The 23,749-nt window shown below is 46.3% G+C and overlaps 1 protein-coding gene across 8 annotated transcripts in view; it reads right to left on the bottom strand.

Moving 5' to 3' along the window:
• The window catches only part of COL16A1 (collagen type XVI alpha 1 chain), a 117,531-nt gene that overhangs the window by 68,339 nt on the left and 25,443 nt on the right, over positions 1-23,749 (bottom strand). For 7 of the 8 annotated variants that reach the window (XM_072980063.2, XM_072980062.2, XM_072980066.2 and 4 more), the window contains 10 exons: positions 20,417-20,540; positions 19,007-19,282; positions 17,218-17,298; positions 15,930-16,064; positions 10,134-10,187; positions 6,616-6,651; positions 3,708-3,734; positions 2,007-2,069; positions 1,803-1,844; positions 1,652-1,696 (listed from right to left, as the gene is read on the bottom strand). In XM_072980063.2, the coding sequence (XP_072836164.2) occupies positions 1,652-1,696; positions 1,803-1,844; positions 2,007-2,069; positions 3,708-3,734; positions 6,616-6,651; positions 10,134-10,187; positions 15,930-16,064; positions 17,218-17,298; positions 19,007-19,282; positions 20,417-20,540 (883 nt within the window). Of the gene's footprint in view, positions 1-1,651; positions 1,697-1,802; positions 1,845-2,006; positions 2,070-3,707; positions 3,735-6,615; positions 6,652-10,133; positions 10,188-10,979; positions 11,172-15,929; positions 16,065-17,217; positions 17,299-19,006; positions 19,283-20,416; positions 20,541-23,749 lie in introns of those variants that run through there. The other variant, XM_072980068.2, reaches the window with a different exon arrangement.

Below are 23,749 nucleotides of genomic sequence, written 5' to 3'. Positions count from 1 at the left end.
CCATCATCCATTTCACAATGTTGGAAATATGGATGTCTTCAGCAGGGCTGGCCTCCCAAATATATTTATTATTTCTAGAAATCCCACATCAAAACCAAATCAGGCCGATTTAGACCCTTCATGTGAACACTTGTTTGAAGGAGAAAGGCAGAGGTAAAAAATATTTTACATAAATAAATGTCAAGTCAAAGCAGCATGGCCAAATCAAACTCCAGGGTGAAGCAAGGTGAATTTGCTGGCAGTTTGTGTCTGGGGTACCAGCAGAATGAAACGGGGGCACCCGTCGCTTCACCCATTTTCCTTCCTGATGTCTGGGACATAATGATGGCCTGAAACAGGACATCATAAGGTCTTCTTCATTCCTGCACCTAAGGGTGCCACCAGACAGCTGGAAATGGCACACATCCGATCACAGAGAAAAGGGTGGCTCTCCAGGGAACCTTCTCCCTTAAGGTGGTCCTTCTGTCTGTCAGAAACAGGTCTACCTTGGTCCTCTGAAGCAGTAGTAGCCCTACTGCTGGACCATGAATTGAGGTCAGGCTGATGGCCAGGAAATAGATCCCACCAGACTCCTCCACAAATAGTGTGGATTGCGATTTCATCCCCATGGGGATCACCCTCTAAGTTGCAGGATTCCTGCAGAAACCTTCGACAGAATAGGTGGGCCCAAGAGCAGGTCACATTGCCCTTTATCCCCTCCTGTAAACTATCCATCTTGGGAATCAGACACAGGACTGGTGGCGTGTCTGATTGTTTGACCAGTGCATGACCAGTTGCACCAACCAGCAATGGGAGGAGATGACAAGAACACCTGGGGACCCAAGGTTGGAAGCCATGGGTCAAAGCCATAAAGATCTCTCTCTCTCTCTCTCTCTCCTTCTCTAGACAGGCTCTGTTATCCCTGTCTATTTGAATTAAAGTTTCTTTCACCACCTGCTTTATGTTAATTCAAGTCCTCCCTTCCTTTTCTGAGCCTGAATTATTTCCTCCTTTTCTCCTTAGTTTTGTCGTATGAAATGGTTTCCAATTTGGACTCTTTGCTACCTCCCCTCCCCTAACATATTTTATGTATTTTATGCAATTTTTGTTAGTTCTTTTTTCCATGGTTTTCTTTTTTTGGGTAAACCGCAGCTTATTTTATAAACAAAAGTCAGGTATATGTGATGGAGAACAGATGGTCGCTAAGAGATGTTTACCAAGGTCTTCCTGCGCTGTTTGGGAACACAGGAGGGTGGCGAAGCAGCTCATGGGTCTTTTAAACATTCCTGAGTTGGAAAAGCATCCGTGGAGTGAACACAGTCCACAATGCCTCGTTTCTTCAAATCAGTGTTTCCCAGCTTAGGGGTCATGAGCCCCAAGGGGGTGGCACAGTGTTTTCTGGGGGAGTGTCACCCTCTATGTCTTGTTGCTCTGTTAAATTCTTCCTTGACATGTCCGAGTGGAATATTAAAGTAGGTGTACACATATATGTAAGAGAAACAGGCTCTTTGGAGGGAAAAAGAAGCCTCTTCTTTCTGAGAAGGGATGGCTTTATCCCATTAAAAATGTCTTTTTGTGCAAATGAAGTGGAGGAGATTGCCGGTTAGTTGGTGTTATAAAAGAGGGTCAAAACCAAATAAGGTTCGGACCACGGATCTCGATCTATGCTTACCTTTTCTCCTCGCTCTCCCTTCTCCCCTCTTGGCCCTTCAGCACACTTTGGAAAAGATTTAAAAAAACAAATTGAGAGGAGATTAACACAAGAAGGAAGAAGCCAAACTCCCATGTCTTCTCTCCAAACCAAGGGGGGGGGGACGGCTCACCTGGAGGGGTGCTTCAGGTGAGATGCGGACACAGTCGGCGCCCTGGGGGGGTTAGAAAAAAAAAGAGGGATTAAATGCATGTCAAGAAATAGATTTTGCAAGGATTTGGAGGTGCTCAGAGTTCTGCAGCAGGCTGACTTCAGCAGCCCCAAGAGCGTGCGAAGGAAGCCACTGAGTCAAGGCAGGAAGTAGAGACCCACTTACACGATCGCCTTTCTCTCCTTTGAAGCCATGGGTCCCCGGAGGTCCACGTTCGCCTTTTCCACCCTGTATGAAAGAGGAAGGAACTCTTTTCATGCCAAAGAAAGTATTCAAAGGAGCACCCACCGGAATGTCCTTCTGTGGTGCTCAAAAAGCAGACCCCACGGCATATGGTTTATAGACATGGCACCACTCGCATTTCTGTAAAGAAATGGAGCCTCACTTATAAATGCTCTGCCAATGTTCTTCAAGCAGAGAACATCATTTTACCTCTGGCCTAGAATCCTATCCAGCTTTACCTAGAATGGAAGTAGGGATTGGGGCCGGGAGGAAGGAGAAAGAGGAGCGTGGAGTTCGGATCGGGCGGTGGGGAGAGATGGAATGACTCCAGCCCAAATCCTGTTGCTTAGTGCGGTAGATTGTAGGAAAGGAGGTCCCCTGAATTAATGGGGATCTGCTGAATGAACTTCTCCATAAGTCCCATTGATTCAAATGGGTCTACTCTAACTGTGACATGTCCTGCCAAAGTAAGTCACAGCTGACCCATCAAATCAATGGAACTTATGGAAGAGTGGATTTGCAGATTCCCATTGATTCGATGGGTCTGTTCTAGTGCGATTTACTAGGATACGCAACAGGATTTTGGCCGTTTGACAGAACTGGGGGAGGCAATTCTTGTAGTCTTCTGGCCTACTGAGGGAGAGAAGATCTGGGAGACAATATCAGGTAAAACATGGGTTTCAGGTGGGGGGGACTTGAGTCATGGGACTTGCTCTCAAGTAGGACTTAATTCACACAAGTGACTCAACTTTCTTTCTTTCTTTCTTTCTTTGTTTGTTTGTTTGTTTGTTTGTTTATTTGTTTATTTATTTATTTATTTAATTCTATTTGTACCCCGCCTATCTGGTCAAAACGACCACTCTAGACGGCTCTTGGACTCAACATGGGGTTTGTTTGTTTATTCATTGACTCAAACTTGACTCACGACTGAGATCCCCCATTCCTCCCTTTTTTATGGAGAGAAAAAGCTTGTTTTTAATAGGGAGTCGGGACTTGGTACCAAAGAGTTGGACTCCAAGTTGGTACTCAGATCCAAAGATCGGCCAGCATTCCTGGCTCTGGGTTTCTAGCCTGAAAATCAATAGCAAGCCCAACAGCTCTTCTTAACAACTGTGGTTGGCCTTCTTTATGCCGTAGCCCTTAAGGTTAATGGCAAATATAAAAATATCTGTGAATTTGTACACATCGGATTGTGTGCCTGTAGCGTCTGCAGGTAACAACACAGGGCGATTCAGCTTTTTATTTTATTTTTTTTGCAAAAGAAAGCAACCTATTTGGTTCAGATCCTGGAAGCACATGGGAAGGATTACTGGGTTTTGGAATCGACCGGCAAAAATGTACAAATCGGAGAATTTTCCGAGCATACTTTTAAAATCTAATTAGAAGGGTTGTTTTTCCTAAACGCAAGCAAACAAACAGAAAGGAGTAGCAGCCTTTAGGTTTGCCAGCGCTGGCCGCCACGCAGGGAATTTTAGGTGGGGCATTTGGACAGGGCGGTGGGGCCTGACATGCGGATGGAGTTGGATAAACGGGCAGACCCGGGACAGGTTAGTTATGTGCTGATGAGGGACATGGGTCAAGCAGCTCCTGAAAACACCTAAAAATCGCAGAGTCTGGTTACTTGCACGAAGGTGAAAGGCTTACCTTCATTCCTGGAGATCCCAACGAGGCCTGGAAAAACAAGAATGAAAATAGAATCAAACCTTCCTCTCGAGGAACCCTTCTACTTTGCCAAAAAGGAAGAAGCAAGGAGGCCAAACGGGAGGAGGGGACAGGGAGACAAACATTCTTGATAATAAAATGTAAAAACCAGAAGCTACTGGGCAACTTTGGGCTAGAGATCGGAAGATTTAAAGGCAGCATAACGGGGGCCAAAAGCTAAGAGGTGGCCATAAAGAAGATGTAGGGGGACTCTTTCCTGCTCCCTCCAGAGGATGCATGAAAGGGAAGGAGAATTAATGTGCCAGAAAAAAGAAAATGTAGATGCATTATCAGGGGGCGAGCGGGGTGGAATCTGTAAAAGATGCTGTCGTGGGTTAATGGAAAAAAAACCCTTCAGAAGTATGGGGAAGAATACAGTGAAGATGGAACACAGGCCTTGCTTGTCTGGTTTGTGCTGGTGTTGAAGGTTTTCATTCTGTGCAGCAGAATTTGGGGGGGGGGAGCATTTCTGGAGCTCTGGAGATAGGAAATGAAGATGTGGGTCTTGGGAGATTATCTGGGGGAAGCCGTGGGCAGGGACGGCAGAGAGATGCAGAGCACAGGTAGGTGGCAAGGTTCCCGGGAAACAGCCCTATCCTCAGTCAAACCCTTGCACTACCTCACCCACTGTTGTCAACGTTTACTGACTGCAAGGGCACGAATCACAGAATCACAGAATCACAGCATCTCAGAATCACAAAATCACAGAATCATACATTTCAAGGTTTTCCATGTAGATAATATTTGGACATAGTTCCCCATTTCCATCTTCCAGGGGCAGGTTTTAGATTCCTGTGCAGCTTGCCCAAGGCTACCCAGGCTGGCTCTACTTGCACGAGGCCCGGGGGAAAGGGAATCGAACTCCCAACCTCTGGCTCCACAGCCCGATGCTTAACTCACTGAGTTCCCCAGCCAGCAGCTGCCAGTCGCAGATGGCAACACTGAGCTGGATGGACGAGTGGCCATCTAGCTTGGGATGGAGCCCCTACTGTATCTGGATCCCCATGGAATCCCCAGTGGTGATACGTTAATGGTTAGGAGGGAGCCTGCTCCAGTCCCGTGTGGCTTCCTCTCCAGCACTGATTGCTCTTCCATGAATTCATGCGCAACTGCTTGGCAGCTCTGTGCTACAGCCCCCACGTGCCCCACAGCAGCCAGTAAGTAAACAAGGAGAAAGGAAAGCACACAAAAAAGGACTTCCCTCCCCACCTCTTCTTTTTCATCCTCTGTGGTCCCACGTGCCAAAGCAGTTACTATAGGAACTCTCCCCAACATCTGGAAGCCATCCGAGTTTTCTCCATCCAGATGTTCGAGTGGATGCAAGCCAGAAGGCATGAGGGGAAAGTCAGGGAGGAGAGTTGTCGGTGATGGTGGTGGGAGGAGAGACGCTGGGGAGAGTGTCTTGTGGACAATTTGCAGACTTTTGGGGGGAAGAAGAAGAGGAAATCCAAGCAACTAGGGCTGGTCAAAGGACGTCGTAGGAGACCCATGGTGGAAAGCCAAGTTCCAATGAAAGGCCCTGTTGCAACGTTGAATGAACAAAACAACTGAGGTATGAATCAATGGTCCCTGTTGAGGTTACAACTCTGCAGCAGCTGCTCAGCCTTTTGGGTCATCCGAATTTGGCTGCCTAATGGGGGAACATCCAAGACTCTAGCCTTCTGACATTAGTGTCTCCATTTCTCTATGGGAGCGGAACGGGGATTTCAACATCACCCACAATCGCGAGCTAATGTCCATAGCTTTGCTAATCCTGGATGCGGTGTGGTCCATCACAATTCGAGCAGAAAGAGTCCTGGATGGAAAGTTCTCACGTCTGTACTCCAGTCCTTGTCAGAAAAGGACAAGATAAGAAGGATGCTGACAAACTGGAGCAAGTTCAGAAGAGGGCAACAAGAATGATCAGGAGGCTGGAAACCAAGCCCTATACGGAGGAAAGACTGAAAGAACTGGGCATGTTGAGCCTTGAGAAAAGAAGACCGAGGGATATAGGATAGCCCTTTTCAAACACTTTAAAGGTAGTCCTACAGAGGAGGGACAGGATCTGTGCTCAATCATCCCTGAGTGCAGGACACGCAACAATGGGCTCAATTTGCAGGAAACCAGATTTCGACTGAATATCAGGAGAAATTTCCTAACTGTTAGAGTGGTACGGCGACGGAACCCATAACCTTGGGAGGTTGAGATCGCTCCAAGGCTGAAGACCTTCAAAGATTGGACAACCTTCCATCAGATCTACTTTGATTTGGATTCCTGCCTTGAGGAAGGGGTTGGACTCCATGGCCCATCCAACTCAATTATTCTATAATGTCCCCACATGTATTCAGCCAAGCCTGGAACAAGCAAAGACTTTGCACATTATTCTACTTCTAAGGAATGAACAGGAAGCCCAGAACTTGGAGAAGTTACTTTCGGAAATTGTGACTTCGATAGCCCTCCACCCAACATAACTGCTGGCTATGCTGGGCTGGGAGAATCCTCAAAGTTTTAATCTAAATAAAGTAAGTTTTAGTCAAAAAAGGAGTGTGCAGGAGGTCCCCGTTTCAAGCCCTGGCAGTTGCAGATAGGGCTAGGAAAGGATCTTGCATGAAATATTGAGCAGCTGAAGTTTCAAGATCAGAAATTAGTCATTGGTTCCGCTGTTGTACTGCTCTAACAGATTTAGCTTGCACCTTCTAATTGATTTGGTCTCATGCTTTCCCCTTGCTCTCCTCTTGCCTTTTTGCTTTAGCACCAGCTTTGCTCAATGGGAAACATGCAACTTCGAGGAAAAGGTGTGGATATATGCAAACTCCACCCCCCCCATTTAATGCTCATTAGAAAATTATTTAACACCATCCTGTTGACTTACGTTCATGTGCAGTGACCTCTGTGGACAAGGGGGGCACTGTAAAAAGCAGAAAACAATTAAAGAACTGGGAAAGAACATATTTTGTAACTAGAGTTGCAAAATTCAGAGGACAAACCAATACATAGTGAGTCAGAAGCAAATATTTCAGTATTCCAAGGAGCATTTCTTCAGACGATGGCCCTCGCCCATTTTGTTCATTTGTTTTGATTAGTTCGAAACATGGCCTGATTAATCAGCTTTTAAAGAAAAATATTCGTTGCTCCTGACGCATGTATTTACAAACCTGCAAACAGCGGGTGCCCTCTGAAAAGCGGTGTGTCTCCCACAAGGGAGGAAACGCCTCCGCTCGGATAATGCCCACTGGGAGACTGGACGGCATCGTCTAAAGCATATTTTTCTTTGGTGCTGTTGCTTCATTCAAATGCTAATGCATGTAAATTCACTAGACCGATTTGCTGAATTCATCATAGCTCTTTATGATCTAAACTTCATAAGCTATGCCTTCTTTTACTGGCTGACCTCTGTTTACCCATCCTCCATCCAGCCATCTGACGCTGCATTTACGTACTGCTGTGACATTTTTTTATAATTGATATGGAACAATTAAATGATTAATCTCTGGATGTTTTTCCCACAATTGGAAAGACATGAAGATGGATCATTTGGGGGCTACATAGGCACCCTCTCTGATGACCTTCAAAAAGATTGGTTTCTATCTTTCTCATTCCTTTACTAAATGCAAGTTCAACAATTTAATAATTATAATATTATAATACTAATCGTAGAACTGCAGGGCTGGAATTTAAGGTTGCATTCCAAACCTATTTACCCAGAATTCTCACAAAACACAGTGAGGCTTGCTTTTGAGGAGACACACTGAGGATTACACTATTAAGAACTCCACGGTTTGAATGGCAACGGTTAAGCTTGCATTTCCCCCTGGCCATCTTCATGATGCCAACCAAAGGCTTACATTCATATCTGAGGGTTTGTGGCTTAACTGCGGTTTCCTCCTGCCAAACCAGTTAAGTGTGGGATGCTCCCACTGGGATGGGCAGCTCTGAAGACACTAAAAACATGCTTCGGACTGGAAGCGTCCAGCAGTTACTGTGGTTTCCCTTCGTTGAGGGCAGCCGATGGCTTGGAATCCCAGTTTACATTACTCTGAAAGAAACTTCAGCTTTGTGGACATTGGAGCAGTTCCTTTTGCTAAGGGCATCCTGCCCAAGGCCAGTGAGCTTAAGTAGAGGCTGGACCTGACCACGAGGAGCTGATTTAGTCCAGCATTCTGTTCAGAAGCTAGCCAGATGCTCAACGAGGGGGACCGCAAGCAGGGACAGAACGCCTTAAAACCCAAGAAGTAAGTTTCCCAAGATTTCATGCAGGCAAGGTATAGTGATCGGGGTCCGAAAATCTGTCACCTACCCTTTAATTTCTGTCTGTTTCAGGTACCCCCAATGGGTTCAGGTACTCCACAGGGCACCTTAAAAGCCTTGCCATTAAAGTATAAATTGGACTGGCATTAACATAACACATTTCGAAGTCCATTCCAATCTGGATGCCGTTTGTAACTTTCAGGGCGAATTGCACCGAAAATGCCGACGCTGTCAGTGTGATCTGAATTCAGAAACACATTCTGATTCATAGCCCCACTATGCTGGCTTGGTTACGCGAGGTTTATGCATTCAGCTCCCGAGGTGTCCTTATTAACCAAAAAAGCAAATCTGACAGAATTAATGAGAGGAACACTTTGTGAAAATCCCCCTTTGAGTAACTTAGAAATGGCCTGAATGCCTTTGAAGGGTGGGTGGGTGGGAATAACAAGGGTTATTTAGGTAATTTGAGAGCCAGAGGTAGATGGCTTTTTTAAAACTCTTACTGCACATATGCAAATTTTCTCTTTTTAGGTGCTGTCTAGCAGGACAAGGGGAAATGTTGCTATGTTTTGAAAGATACTCTGCTCCCCTGATCCTATCCCAGTTTTTTTAAAAATATATATTTTTGGCCACTAGAGGGCATAATATTTTAAAAAGCAGTGTAATTTTTGTAAGAAAAAATTGTAACATGAGCTATGGGAGTGAGTGAGGCTTTCTAAGGGTGTGCAACTTCTGGACCTCTGCATCTCCCTCCACCTGAAATTATGGACAGAACGAGACATTTAATAGCTTCAGGGGGGTGGTAAGGTGTTAAAATATCCATGTCAGCCACTCAACCTGCTTATGGGTTGCCGTGGCTGTTGCAGTTGGAATGGAGAAGTGGAATACCGATGGTCTACCGTGAATGTCATCATTCCTGATTCAGTACCTGAGCCCCCTGGGCACACAAGAATTTGCTTGCTTCCTTTCAAGCACGGGTAGCTTAGTACAAAGAAGCTCTCACAAGCTCCTGTTTACTAGCAGCTCTCCAGGAAAGGATTAGCATCAGTGAAGCCTTAAGTGCTGGGCGCTCGGCAGGAACAAGGACGGTTTTCATTCTGAGCCCCAGAATGTCTGGAATATACAGCACTGAAATAAACTGCAGGTGGACAGGCGGTGGTTCCTTGAGAAAGGTAAAGGTTCCCCTTGACAGTTTTTGTCCAGTCGTGTCCGACTCTAGGGCGTGGTGCTCATCCCCGTCTCCAAGCCGTAGAGCCAGCGTTTGTCCGTAGACAATTTCCATGGTCACGTGGCGAGCGTGACTAGACACAGAGCGCTGTTACCTTCCCACCGAGGTGGTACCTATTTATCTACTTGCATATTTTACATGCTTTTGAATGGCCAGGTTGGCAGGAGCTGGGACAAGCGATGGGAGCTCCCTCCGTCACGTAGATGCGATCTCACAACTGCTGGTCTTCTGACCTTGCAGCACAGAGGCTTCTGTGGTTTAACCCGCAGCGCCACCCACGTCCTTGAGAAACTCTACTAAATTGGATCACCCTAAGGTGTGAATTTTTCACAGGCTGATATTTCTATAAACATGAAATAAAGCATCCTGTGAAAAGTGGGGGTTTTTTTGCATGTGGTACTTCCATCTGAAACTGTCAAAGTTGAAGGAGTCAAACTGAACACGCTCCCTCAGTCAGACTTCTCTGTCTTATCACACCAGCTTCACAACAATGCTTACAACAACTTGTGAGGTCTGGGCAGCTTTATCCTCCACCTATTGCTGAGGGCATCGTAGAGCCATCAGCAGGTTTGAAGCCAATGAAAGAAAGAGAAAGAGAGAGAGAGAAGAAGAAGAAGAAGAAGAAGAAGAAGAAGAAGAAGAAGAAGAAGAAGAAGAAGAAGAAGAAGAAGAAGAAGAAGAAGAAGAAGAAGAAGAAGAAGAAGAAGACGACGACGACAAAGGACAGGAGAGGTGGGTCTTTTTGACTCCTAGCTCAGAACATGTCTTAACCACCCTGCTATCAAGACATGACAAATATTTCAGATCTGATAAATAAGATTTGTCTGAGTGTATGCTCCTGGGCTTTGCCATCTAACCTACTGGAAGGCACCCATTATCAAGGACTGCCATCAATGTTTCCTCAAACCACTCACCGTTTTCCCTTGATCACCCCTCACAACATCCTTCCCAGAAGCTGTCAGTTCCTCCTGGGAGGAAAGCAGAGAAGATGAAGAAAGCATGAGAGATCAACAGCCCAGAACGTCCACCTCCTTGATCATGACCAAGCTTCCGCCCCTCTCCTCTCAACAGAAACAATTTTCCCCCCAGAGAAACATTGTAGGCCATCTGCTGTAGCCTCCCTACTGCCCTCTAACTCCTGCTTGAACTTGTGCCCTGAGCCAAAGGCCTTACTCATGAGTAAAACTTCACAGTTTCACTCTGATGGTGGACCGACATCAGTTCCGGGAATCGTCTAGCAACATCTATCAAAGAGACACCAAAAAAAACTCAGATCTCTAACCACTGCCTGGGAATGGATGGAGACGGGTGCCCACATTTTGAAGCCCCTTCTCACCTAAAACCCGGACGTTCTCCTCTTCCAACACTGCCCATCTCGAGATGGGTCGCCCCACCTGGAGAACCAGAGCAGATCCCTACATCTTCAGCTGGTGGTGTGAGAGCTGGCATGACCCTAGCAGCCACTTTCAGGCTAAGCCAGCCTGTCTGTCATCTCCCAGCTCTATATATCCCTATTTTGCAAGCCAAGAAATAACTCGACACACAGCGGCTGCCCGATACCTTCTCCTAACCTACAGAGAAGTCCTATCAAGCTGCCACGCGGAACATGGAGACCTGTCTCCATTTCTGTCGTAAAAGCCACAACATCTAAATCTTGTTGTTGTTATGTGTCATCAAACCATCGCTGACAATCCTATGAATGAGCGATCTCCAAAATGTCCCGTCCTCAAAAGCCCTGCCAGGCTCCTGTTGACTCAAACCTGTGGCTTTAGGGAATCAGTCCATCTCGTGTTGGGTCTTCCTCTTCTCCTGCTGCTTTCCACTTTTCCCAGCACGATTGTCTTTTCCAGAGAATCCTGCTTTCTCAGGATGTGCCCCGAGAAGAACAGCCTCAGTTTCAATATTTTTTGCCTCCAGGTTTGATTTAGGAACCACATGTTTGTATTTCTGGCAGTCCAGGAGAGCTGCAAGCTACCCTGACCTTACCCACCCATGCTCAGCCTCATCCACTTTGACTGGACACCTGAAATCTTTCCCACAAGGCTGGCAAGACACCGTCTCCCACACCACTTAAGAGGATATTTTCTTCTCTGACTTATCTTCTGCTCTTTCTCCCTGCCAAGATTCCTCTGGTTTCCTTTCCTCTCGTCTTCTGGGTCTTTGAGGCCTGCCCCCTCTCTCTGCTGCTGCTGCTGCTAAATGTTTTTTAGACTTATGGAAAAAGTGAGGTAGGTTTCTCGCTCTCCCAACGGGGGAATGAATGAGGCTGTGTTTGCCTCCATCAGAGAGAGAGAGAGAGAGAGCATCTCAAAACACAGAAAGCAACTGGACAGGAGGCCCCGGTCTGGGTTGGGAAGGGTGGTTTTGAGTCCGGCATGTCTACTTCCAGCTCTCAGGATGCATCAGCTGAGGGCTAATTTTAAGTAAGGAGGGGAAAATCCAGCTTTTGTCTTTTCAACGTCTCTTGATGTACATTCCATTCTGTGTTCCTCTTCCCCCGTCATGTTTAAACAATGGCAAAAGCAAAAAAAATATTATGCAACTTTTAAAACTAAGAAATTGCCCGTAATCCTCATAAACTCACACTGACGTGCATTTATTAATCTCCAGGGTGCCCCTGGACCATTGGTTTGGTGTTTATTTTGTTCTAGCTTTTCCCAAAATAGGCTAATAGGTTCCTTCTTAGATTGGCTTTTAAAAATAAAACTCTTTCAAAGGGTATATTTGAATACTGGCTAGAATCCTATTAGGATTTCATTCAAGAACAAAACAAGTGAAGTCCCATAAACTGTGGTGGTCAATTGCAGCTAATTAACTTGGTGCTGGTCTTGTAATTGGTTGCATACCAGTCATATAAACCAGGCACACAACTGGCACTTTATTGATACAGTAAACTGTGATTTATCATCACAATGAGAGATGGGTACGAACTTTGGTGGTTTGTTGCAGTTCAGGGAATGGCCAAACAGCTATCCCATGGTTCAGCGCCCTGCCCTCTTTGGTGGGTGCCACTCAGAAGCAGCATCCCAGCTTCCCTGCCCTGCCTCCTCTGGGTGCTGCCCTAAGTGGCTGCCTGCCTGAGGAGTCAGGGCACCAAACGGCTAAACACTAGTTCGACCATCTGTCAAAACAACACAAACTGCTGATTTGTGCCCATCCCTAATACAGAATTTCACTTTCTCTGGAGTAGTCCTAATAGGGTCCTATCAGGATTTTAACGCATATATCAATGTACATTTTTCTTCCTTCAACATCTCTCAGAGTATATGTTTAGATGTGCACTTTGGCATATTTGAACTACACTTTGAGGAATGTGATTCAGGTGGGTTCCAATCCGTACATTTTCTTGGGCCTTTCTGTACGTAACTTTGTAGATTTGCCAACCGACTGTCAATTGGACCCTACTCCAACCGGTCTCCTCAGTCTTCCCCTTGTCCATTGGGCGCACGGGCCAAGTCCTCATTTTGGAAAGTCCAGGGTTGATGTGGAAGGTGTAAGACTTCAACACAGCCTTGTGCTTACACAGTTTTGGTAAGATGCCATAGCATTCTGGATGGGACTATTTCAGGGTTGCAGGTAGGCAGCCGTATCCATCCTCCCCATGTTCCATGACTCTGAGAGGCCAGGAGTGGCACATAGAGGGCAACCCTCAGGATTGGCAAGGTGCCGTGGGATACTTGTCACCCAACATACTGTAGGTGTAGATGTTGAGAAGAGATCCAGTTCTTTACTACCTCTTCAGGCCATCCCTTCCCATCTTGTCCTCCAGAGGTTTTTAGGCTGTGGCTTCCATGCAAGCATATCCCTGGTGGGATTGTAGATCTCGATGTGGCCCCAAGACCTGCCAACCTGGGCTACACCCTGGTGTTGTGGACAGTTGGATTCAATGGGACATTGCTGGTCTCCAACTGGTACAGCAAAACTCACGATTAGGATTGCAACCTGACATGTTATTCCCTTGACATGTTCTTCTGTTGTTCGGTTTCTTAGGGAGCTGGCCATCAGCCATGCTGTCTGGGCTCAGTAGGACTTGTAAGAAAAAGCATCTGGAGAACATTAGTTTGAGGAAGGCTGTGTTAGACTTTGCCAATCAGATGTAGCCTCCGTAAGAACAGTCTGCTACTTTGTTCTGGTACTGCCAGTTACACGCGTTCCCCACCAAAGAGACGCCATCACGATCTACCTTAAGAAGAAGAAGAGGAATTGCATGCTGTCAACTCAATGTTGACTTATAGCAACCTTTTCCAAGGTTTCCAAGGTAGAGGATACTCAGAAGTGGTTTCCCAGTCCCTTCTTCCTGGGACTCTGCAGCTTGCCCAAGGCTACCCAGGCTGGATCTTCTCGTAGGAGGCAAAGTGGGGGATCGAACTCTCAGCCTCTGGTTCATTGAGCTATAGCTACTGCAGATTCTCATCCTGCGCTCTCCTGGATTCATCCATCCACCTTCGTGCCCAGAAAGAGGGATTCTGGAGACACCAAGGCCTAAGGTCCTTCTCCGTGACTCCTCTTTTCTCTTGGCATTCTTCGCTCCGTGGCCGGCTGGCGACAGAACTGCACGTGGGTTTCCCAATTCAACCTGAGGGCCAACTGAGGGGCTCAAAATGCACCCCAATTTGTTCCAGAGCCATCTGTGCCTGGGAACTTCCATCAATTTGTAAATTTGTTAAGTCAACCTATAACCCTTTTGGCTTTCTACCTATAGTCACGAAATGTGGTGTTGAGATACACCCTAAAGAGGGGAGTAAACCTGCCAAATTTCAGGCATTTTAAGCTCCATTGGTCTGCACGCTAGACACCTTTAGATGTTGCTTTTACAACTCTAAGAAACAGAAGCAATGTGTGCCCACCTGAATCAATCCATAAATTTGCCTCACCCTGTAACACAATCTGGGCATTCTGCTTTGATCTGGACTTCCTAGGAATCAGTCCAAATGAGGATGTATTTTTTCGAGATTCAAGATTTGTGCGAATGCAGTGCTTAGCCCTCCTTCGGATAACTCAAGCCAGCTCGCCCTCTTTGAATACCCTCAGCCTGGCCATTTATTTTAATGGGTCTCATAAGTGCAATGCTCAGCTTTCAAAAACAGGTAGAAACTTGGTTATTTAATGAGGCTTCCGAGGGTGTTCAAGTTTTGCTTACTTCTGCTGCATTTTTTTTGTCTGATCAGTACTGGGACTTGTTTTATATTATCTTTTCTCCACTTCTGGTTCTTCTACATAACAGTTTAAAATTATTCTTACTACTTCTCCTGTACAGCAAGTGATTACAAAGCAATAAAGTCCCCCCCCCCAAAGATGTAGGCCTCTTGTGGAATTATGTTTGGTGAGCCAGGTATATTTCCATCATCTCTCGGAGTATTCTTTATTTCTCCCATCATGTCACTGCACAACTGGGTCAATAGCCGGTGTTGGTTTTGGAAGGTCTGGATTCTTCTCAGTCAGACAGCAAAAAAACCAAAATCTTTAAATTGGTCACAACTTTGTTCCCCGAAAAAATGAACAGATGATTGCCTTTAATTCCAACCAGCCATGGTCTCTCCCTTTCTCTCGCTCTTCCTTAGCCTTTTCACCAAACTGCAGTAGTGGAGGAAACAGCAGAAGGTAAATCTAGACCTGCCCAAATAACTCAGGATTGTATGTTTAAGTGTGGCAGCAAGATAACCATTTGTTGCGCTGACTGTGCAAGAAATTAATCACTTCTGCATTGTTAACACTTGCTAACAGGCGAGAAAAATCCAGGGAAAGCCCATCGTAAATATCACAAATGATGCAAAAGACAAAAACCCCAAAAAGAATAGGGTTGCTAAGAGAGTGGCGTAATACTTGAAAACATTTTGGCCTAAAATTACCTTAAAATACCTCAAAAGTAACTTTTGAAAGTCTTAGTTACATTCCTCACAACCCAAAATATAAAAGTAAGTAGTTACAGGTAATTATGTTACATGTGAGCGCCGGGGCAGAGACGGGCAGAGTTGGGTGGCTTGTGCCAATTCGTTTATTGTCCGAACAATGAACATGTTTGGCGATTCAAAGCCCTGCTTCCCCTGGTGGGCGCCCACTCAGAGGGGGATGCGCCTGGAGGAGGCAAGGCAGGGAAGGCAGGCCATGCCCCCCAAGTGGGTGCCTTCCCAAGGAGGCGGGGCTTTGAAGCACCGAACACCAGTTCGTCCAATAAACGAACCAGCACGAACTGCCGAACCCAAGGCAGCTTACATCAAAGACTCGAGGTGGCTTCTATCAGCCAAAACACAATATTAAAAGCTAAACACAGTCAGTTTTTCAAATATTTAAAGAGAATTAAATAATATAATACAATATAGCAAGCGGGACATTCAGAGAACTCAGACACAATGCAATGAACTCATATGCATCACAAAATCATCAAAAGAAGCATTGATTCAGCAGCAGTTTGCCCCTGATGATGATGTCATCACTGCAGCAAAACAGGATTTCAGCCAATATTTTATATCCTGAGATATAAAAGAGGCCGTGCCCAGATCCACATAGACACTTGAAGATATAGCCCATATTTTATCTTGCTGTGCCTCTGTAACGTAAGTTAGTATTTTTTTTCACTCTTATTAAGGGTGGGAAGCTAAGACCTTTGTTTTCTTCATCACCAATAGAGGTAGGATTTGAACCCGGGGCTTTCTGGCTCATAGCTGACTGCTACGCCAGCTCGTTCTCTTTTGCTGGTTGGGTTTTCTCACCTGCTTGCTTTGGGTCTCCTCCAGGCAGAAGCAACGGGTGTAGACTTTGCCTTCCGTCTGAGGGTTGATTTCTATCAAGTCATTGCTTTGCATAATTTCCACATCCCGGCGCATTTTGGAAGCCTCGGGAAAGCACTGCGGAAAGAGAGGAAAGAATTTTGGAGAGGAAACCAGTTCACCAATTCATCTGCCGGCCCAGTCTTGGACTTGGAGATGAAAGACCACAGATTGCAAACGGGCTGATTCGTTTCTGCTACGCTCCGGGCAACATTCTTTGAGCAAAGGCAGGGAGGGACGTTTTCCCTTTGTTTCTCACAAGTAGAGGTGAGGACAGACTGGCAAACCGGTGGTTCACAATGGTTCGTGGTTAACCACAGAAACCCCCAGAAAAGGAAAGGAGAGAGAGAAAAAAACTGTTTGCAGTTAGTTTTTCCTGTTTGTGCCTGAAGGGAGCCTGGCCTCCTCCTGCCCCCTCGGCCACTGCCACCACAGGTGTATGCTCAGAGGCAGTGGCAGGATCCTGGCAGAGAGGAAGAGGAGGAGGAGGAAGCAGGGGCAGGAGGTAGGTGGAGGTGATGGACGTGGTGTGAAGGGAATGGGCCGCCTAGAGTGGTCACAACGACCAGATAGGCAGGGTATAAATGGAATGAATGAATGAATGAATGAATGAATGAATGAATGAATGAATGAATGAATGAATGAATGAATGAATGAATGAATGGGCAGGCACCCCCTTTTGGCAGCAAACAAAACACTGGAGGGAAAAATGTTCAGCATTTCACGCCAGCAAAACAAGGTCTCCGAACCAGGTCATGAAACGAACTACAAATCAGCCCAATTCGTCAGGTTTTTAGGTTTTGTGGTTCATTTCGCGCTAGTCGCTACCTGTAATTATCACGATGATCTGATTGTGAAGTGAAACCTAGTAATCATTCTAAGCATACAGCAGGCTTGCAAAAACTATCGTCAGATGCCCAGATTCGGGGTGCAGGTGGTGGCACATTTAAAACAATTGCATATGTTTTGCAAAACCGATTTAGATCTCTTTTCCTATAAATGAGGGCCAGTGGCTCTGAATGGAAAACATGATGATGTACAGCTACAGAGACTAAGAAATGGTCGACCCACAGATGGAATTTATTTTCATTCTGGACAAATCGTGTAGGATGGGGATTTATTTTTTTGTTATGGGGTGCACGCCCTGGTTACACAATTCCAAGATGAGGAAATGCAGAAACGCAGCCATAAATAAAAGTGACAGGCCTTGCCTAGGCCCAGTATTACTCACCCCGTTATCAGAGATCTCGCAGCATCCTTCATGCATGGCCATGGCTGGGTCGCAGTAAATGTGCAGCTGCTGAATATCAAACTGCAGACAAAAGAAACCTTCAGTTGCAGAGTAGAAATGAAAAATCCACATCTGTGTGACTACAAGGATGCTGACGAACTGGAACAAATTCCGAAGAGGGCAACAAGGCCGGAAACCAAGCCCTATAAGGAGGTAAGACTGAAGGAACTGGGCATGTTAAGCCTTGAGAAAAGAAGACTAATGAGGGGAGATAGGAGAGCACTTTTCAAATACAGTGGTGCCTCGCTAGACGATGATAATCCGTTCCACTGAAATCGCTGTTTAGCGAAATCATTGTCTAGAGAAAAGCAAATTGTCATCTAGCGAAAATCAGTTTGCGAAGCAGGGACCAAACATTGTCCAGAGAAATTCCCCCATAGGAATCACTGTTTTGCGAATCGCTATAGTGATCACAAAAAGTCAATGTCTAGTGAAAAAACTGTCATGCGGGGTAACTGTCTAGCGAGTAATACTGTACTTGAAAGGTAGTCCTACAATCAATCCAGAGTGCAGGATGCTCAACAATGGGCTCAAGTTACAGGAAGCCAGATTTAGGCTGAATCTCAGGAAAAACTTCCTGACTGTTAGAGCAGTAGGACAATGGCAAGCATGACCTCGGGAGGTGGTGAGTGCTCCAAAGTTGGAGGCATTCAAGAGAAAACTGGAGAACCTTCTGCCAGATCTGCTTTGATTTGGATTCTTGCCTTGAGCAGGGGGTTGGACATGATGGCCTTAGAGGCCCCCTTCCAATTCCATGATTCTAGGATTCTACAATTTCCATTGATCGGGTTCTGGGGATAAAGGGCCGTAGCCAACCAGGAGTTTGATTTCCCCCACTGGGCCTCCTTGACAGGGGTTGGACTTAATGATCCAGAGGGTCCCTTCCAACTCCGTAGTTCTAAGACTCTTGTTGTTGTTGTCAATGTCGGAACAAATGAAATGCAAATCTCTCTCCAGTTCTCCTGGCACTTCAAGGCACCAATTCTATCTGTTCATCATTGACTTCCATCATTCGGCATCACCAAAGGTATCAGGTGTCACCTTTTAAGAACTGGCATCCTGGTTACAGGATGAGGACCAACACTTGGACATCATCACTACATCCACCTCTATTTTGAGATGCTGAAGATCAAGGAAGCCCATGGGTGACTCCCAGACCACTTTTCGATCTCACGCAATAGCTTAGGTTGCTATTATTGACACATGGCCTGAACAGCTCAAATGACTTCAGAGTTGGATCATGGAAACTGACATGACGTCTTCTTTTTTTCCTTTTGCTTCTAAGCATCATGGCCCAAATATTATTATGTAAATTACACCTGCAAGAATGTGATGATTTCACCAACAGGAGAAGATTTTTTCAGTCATTAAGGAGCTCTTGTTTTTGTCCCACAGATGTCTGACTTGCGCGTAAGCAGTCTCATTGTGCATGAGCTGTGGGAGCCCCAGGACGGAAGGAGGAACTCTTTAGTTACCAAAAATCTCCAACACCACTGGCTGACAGTTCAGGCAGGATATATATATATATATATATTTTTGCAGAAATGAGCCAAAAAACGAAACAAAAAACCCCACCAGTTCTAAAAATGTGCAAATTCTCTGACAAGATGGACGAAACAATCCCCTATCATTTTGTGTAGAGAAGTATGCTTTGTTTATTTATTAATTGTCCTGTTTCACACACCAAGGTCAACAGAGCTAAGATTTAAACTCTCTAATCATGACTCACCCAGACAGGAGCGCCATTCACAGCATCCAGACCTATGAAGGCGTTGCCTTCGGTGACCAAAGGCTTCCGGAGCTGCAGTGGCTTCGAAGAGATGTAGCTGCAGTCAATGTGGACCGAAATCACCTGGCTTTGGACGCTGAGCACCATCTTGTGCCACTTCAAGTCGAAAAGCGAGGCCACCCCTTTGCCGGTGAAGATGGCACTGACAAAGTCCCCATCCTGACCCTTGGCCTGAAACTCGAGACTTCGCTCTTTGCTGTTGATCCCCAGGAAGAGCTGAAGGGGTGAGAGGAGACGGTGCTGACTAAGAGAACTTTCTAGAAAGAAAGGCAGAAAGGAACGGCATAAGAGGAAAGAGAGAAGCAGGAGGAGGAAGACAGTGCAATAAACAGAGATGGAGAATAGGAGGGGAGGTTTTCTTGGTCCATAATAAGTTGAGGAAAGTGTTGGTTTTATTTGATTTAGACTTTGTGGCCGACCCTTAGAAAGTGGTGGAATCAAGTGGTCCACAACATCTGTTCACGCCACACAATTGCTTCTTTGTCATACCACGAAACACTGCTTGTTTGAGCTACCTATGAGTTATCCAAACAATGAGGAGCATAGTTAAAAGATCGTTCTCATAGCCTCATAAATGACTCAGCGGGTCATGAAATGTGATCATCTTGTTTTCTGACACGGCTGCTTGAGGAATGAGCAAGCAGAGTCACATCTGAGATACTGCAGATGAGCCTAAATCACCTTGGAAAAGGCCAAGCTTTAAGCAGTTTTCCAAAATAAGAAAAGGAGTGCTTTTCCATTGCAAATGAGTTTTCCAGTGACTCTAGGATGGTCTTCCAAGTGCAATGTTATTGTTCACTTCCTTTTGAGAAATGTACAAGCTCAAGATATCCTGTATAATGTTTATAATTGTTCATGACTAAAATATGTGTAAACTTCAAGCATTGGCCGCTGAATATTCTCACAATTAGAGCTGTTCATAACCACCGCAATGGCCATGGCTTCGTCCTATGGCAGTGGTACCCAACCTTGGGTCCCCAGATGTTCTTGGACTAAAACTCCCAGAAGACTTTGCCACTAGCCGTGCAGACCAGGATTTCTGAAAGTTGTAGTCCAAGAACCCTAAGGATTCAAGGTTGGGAACCCCTATCCTACAGAAGCGTCCGATTTCTATTCCAGGGAGGTACTTAGAGATACCTAAGTGGGATTGGACAGACTGGTTTTCTTGATGCAGGAAACAGGGGGCCCTTGCTTACGGAATAATATGCCTTGCTGGTTAAGGTTGGAGTTGAGGAAGGTGGGCAGGAAACAGGTGGAGGGGTGGGACTCAGTGGAAAGAAGAGGATGATGCTAGAAGAGAAGGGGCATGGCGGCCACGGAAGGGACCAGCCACACAAGTTGGATGAGTACCTGAGGGTATCCTTGGCGATCAGTCACTTGGAAGAGGTACCAATTCTCTTTGGTGGTCTGTTTCTTCAGGAGGAGGGTGATCACCATGGTGAACTCCTCCGGCAAGCCATGGGGGAACAGCTGTCTGGGAGAAAAGAGCCGGGGAGAGACGTGAGGTTCCCTTCCACAGGCCACCAAGTATGGAGAGCCTCAGTAATCACACCTGTGCAAAGGTGCAAGGAATGCACGGGCCTTAGAGAACACACACTTCGCCCCCTTAACACATCACCGCCTGAGATCAGCCAGGAGAACCACTTATGCGGGCATTGCCATCCACGATGAACCACGAAAGAGGCAGAGACGGGAGACAGCAAAGAGGAAGGAAGCCATGGCAAGTCCATGCCACGGGACCACTTACGTGTCGGTACATCTTTAGGCTGAGGTGAGAGGGACCCTAAGAAGCCTCCAATCCCCCTAGCTTGGGAGAGCCGATTCATCACGCCTTCAGCGGGACAGGTTTCGACTTTGCTCGACCCCAAGGAGGCGCATTCTGCACATGCTCAATAACACAGAAGCTCTGCCAGGAAGGAAAGCTGGCAACCCTGAAAGCCGTTTATAGAAATATCTCCTTTCTCAACTTGATTCCGTAACACAAACAATTTTAATTTTTTAAAAAATTACTCTAATGATTTCATGGTGGGACCAGAATGTAGAAATCATTCCAGCGTTGGCCTTTTTTAATTCCATTTTCCTCTCTCTCTCTTTTTTGACCCTGTTCCTCCAGTAGCAACGGCAGCCACTAACATCTGTGCTCATTTCTCTGGACATTAAAAACACATCCAGACCAGACAGAATGAGGAGCGCTGGAAGCGAAGCTGAGCGAGTATCAGTTTCGTCTGTGGCATTCGTCGCTCGATTGCAACATGGTCCATCGGTGATGACCCCTTTGGGGGTTTAATCACTACCAGATATTTATTCCAATTGCGATCTTTTCCACTATAGACTTCCCTAGGCATCACACAGTCTTGGCAAACAGGCAGAGAGCTGGTGGAGGGCCCTTGGAGTTTTAACTTCTTAGTCAAGGCTTGGAAAACTCAGAACTCACTTGCCAAAATCAGGCTGTTCCCAGTTTCCAAACACTGAATCCCACTGCCTCCCGTCATGGATTCTGGAGTCCTGAATGACTGGGAGCCTTGATGCAAATCCATTAGTAAGAATTTCTGGGTAACTCAGTGGTTTTTTGTTGTTTATTCGTTTAGCCGTGTCCGACTCTTCGCGACCCCATGGACCAGAGCACGCCAGGACCTCCTGTCTTCCACTGCCTCCCAGAGTTATGTCAAATTCATGTCGGTCGCTTTGATGACATTGTCCAACCCTCTCGTCCTCTGTCGTCCCCTTCTCCTCTTGCCTCCACACTTTCCCAACATCAGGGTCTTTTCCAGGGAATCTTCTCTGCTCATGAGATGTCCAAAGTATGAACTTTGTTCCCCCACCCCACACCCCACCCCTGTGTTCTGTCGAGTCTCTCCCAATGGAAGAGTAAAGTTTTGGGGAAAAAACATGCTTTAAACAAATAAATCCATTTTTCCATGACAACACCTCTGGTAAAATCAAGATTTTGCCAAGCAATGTACAGGAACACAGGCGTTTGCCAGCGAGAGATCTCACGAAGAGCATCCTAATGAAATGAAGATCAGATCACATCCCTGTTTCTCTCCTGTCGGGTGCTAGCAGGGGCCATAAGAGGGGCATCATTAAGACAGAGATGGAAAAGTTACTTCTGGGACCACCGCTTCCAGATTTCCCCATCTTCCACGGCCATTTTGGTCATCCCTGAATTCGGAAGGGGAGAGGCACGTAGAAATAAAAGGACTGAAAGCAAAGCTAAACCACCCATGATGTCTGGAACTGATTTTAGTTACTCTCCAACTTCAACCAATGCGCAGGAGGAGCGGCGTGCAGAGGCAAAGCCAACCAGGGGAATAATAAAGGCACAGAAGAGGGGAAATCTTCTCATCCTTTGCCAGGGGCTGGATGGGAAAAGTTGTATTTTTGTCCTCTGCCTCAGACTCCAAAAGCAAGGGCAGCGGTCCAGTATCTGCCAGGCCAAGCGGCACATCCGGTGGGCAACATTTCGCTCAGCCTGTTCTAAATTAGACACGGCGTATCCGATTCCGTTTTCTCACTCATGCCAGATTATCAGAAGAACTGTAAGTAGGGCAGGACACCTGAGACTTTGGCCCCGGGTCCTGAAATATTGAGGGCATAAACAATAGATGCTGGGAGGACGGCTGAGTGGCTCAGTGGTTTGGGTCTCTGGCTGGAAAGCCAGAGGTTGGGGGTTCGATTCCCCCCCCCAGGCCTTTTTGAGAGGGGCTGGACTTGATGACCCATGGTGTCCCTTCTAGCTCTGCAGTTCTAAATTGATGCTGAGGAGGAAGAGGATGCTGAAACTCCACCCACCCTGAGTGTAGACCTTCCACCTGTCCCACAGAAGAGGAGCAGGATCCGTTTTCCATCATCCCAGAGTTCAGGACATATAATAATGAGCTAAAGTGACAGGAAGCCAGCTTTTGGCTGAATCTCAGGAAAAACTCCTTAACTGTTAGAACGGTACAACAAGGGAACCCATGACCTTGGGAGGAGGTGAGTGCTCCAAGACTAGAGGCCTTCAAGAGAAAATTGGACAACCATCCATCAGGATCTGCTTTGACTTGGGTTCTTGCGTTGACCAGGGAGTTGGACTCGATGGCCTTCCGGGCCCCTTCCCACTCCATGATTCTAGGATTCTCTCTTAGATTCTACAGTTCCTGTCAGCGGTTGGCTAGGATAAGCCATTTGCAAAAGAGATCACCCTTCGGATGGTTTCCTCATCAACGTGTGGGCGAAGGGCCTCTAAACCCCTCTCCCCCAAAGCGGCTTCATCTCAGGCTCTCTTGCCCTGTTAAAGCAGGAGACCCGAACTAATGCATCTTGGCCGCAATGCCCTTGGCACCGCCCTCCGCCCGGATGTAAATTGATCTCATTTGTCGGTCTTGTTGGAAACCTGCTTCAGGTTCATCCATTTCTCATTTCCCTCTTCTCTCCATATATTTTTCATGGATATATATATATATTTGCAGGGGAGAGAGGGGCGTCCTCATGCTTGGCTCATGAATCATCCCAATAAAAACAAGCACCAACAGAAGGAGCCCATAAGCAGCGACCCAGGAGTAGCCAAGGGTTTAAACAAACACACCTATTCCCAAAAGCCGGAGCTGCCTCGTCTGTCTTTTAAACATGCTGCTTAAGAATGGTCAATAAAAGGAGCCGGTGGTGGGGAAGAGGGCGGCGACCCAGAGGGGTTTAAAGGAA

Source organism: Pogona vitticeps, chromosome 9 (genome assembly GCF_051106095.1).
Source record: "Pogona vitticeps strain Pit_001003342236 chromosome 9, PviZW2.1, whole genome shotgun sequence".
NCBI classification, from domain to species: domain Eukaryota; kingdom Metazoa; phylum Chordata; class Lepidosauria; order Squamata; family Agamidae; genus Pogona; species Pogona vitticeps.
The sequence above is the reverse complement of the archived record's forward strand: the minus strand, read 5'-3'. Positions and strand labels throughout refer to the sequence as shown.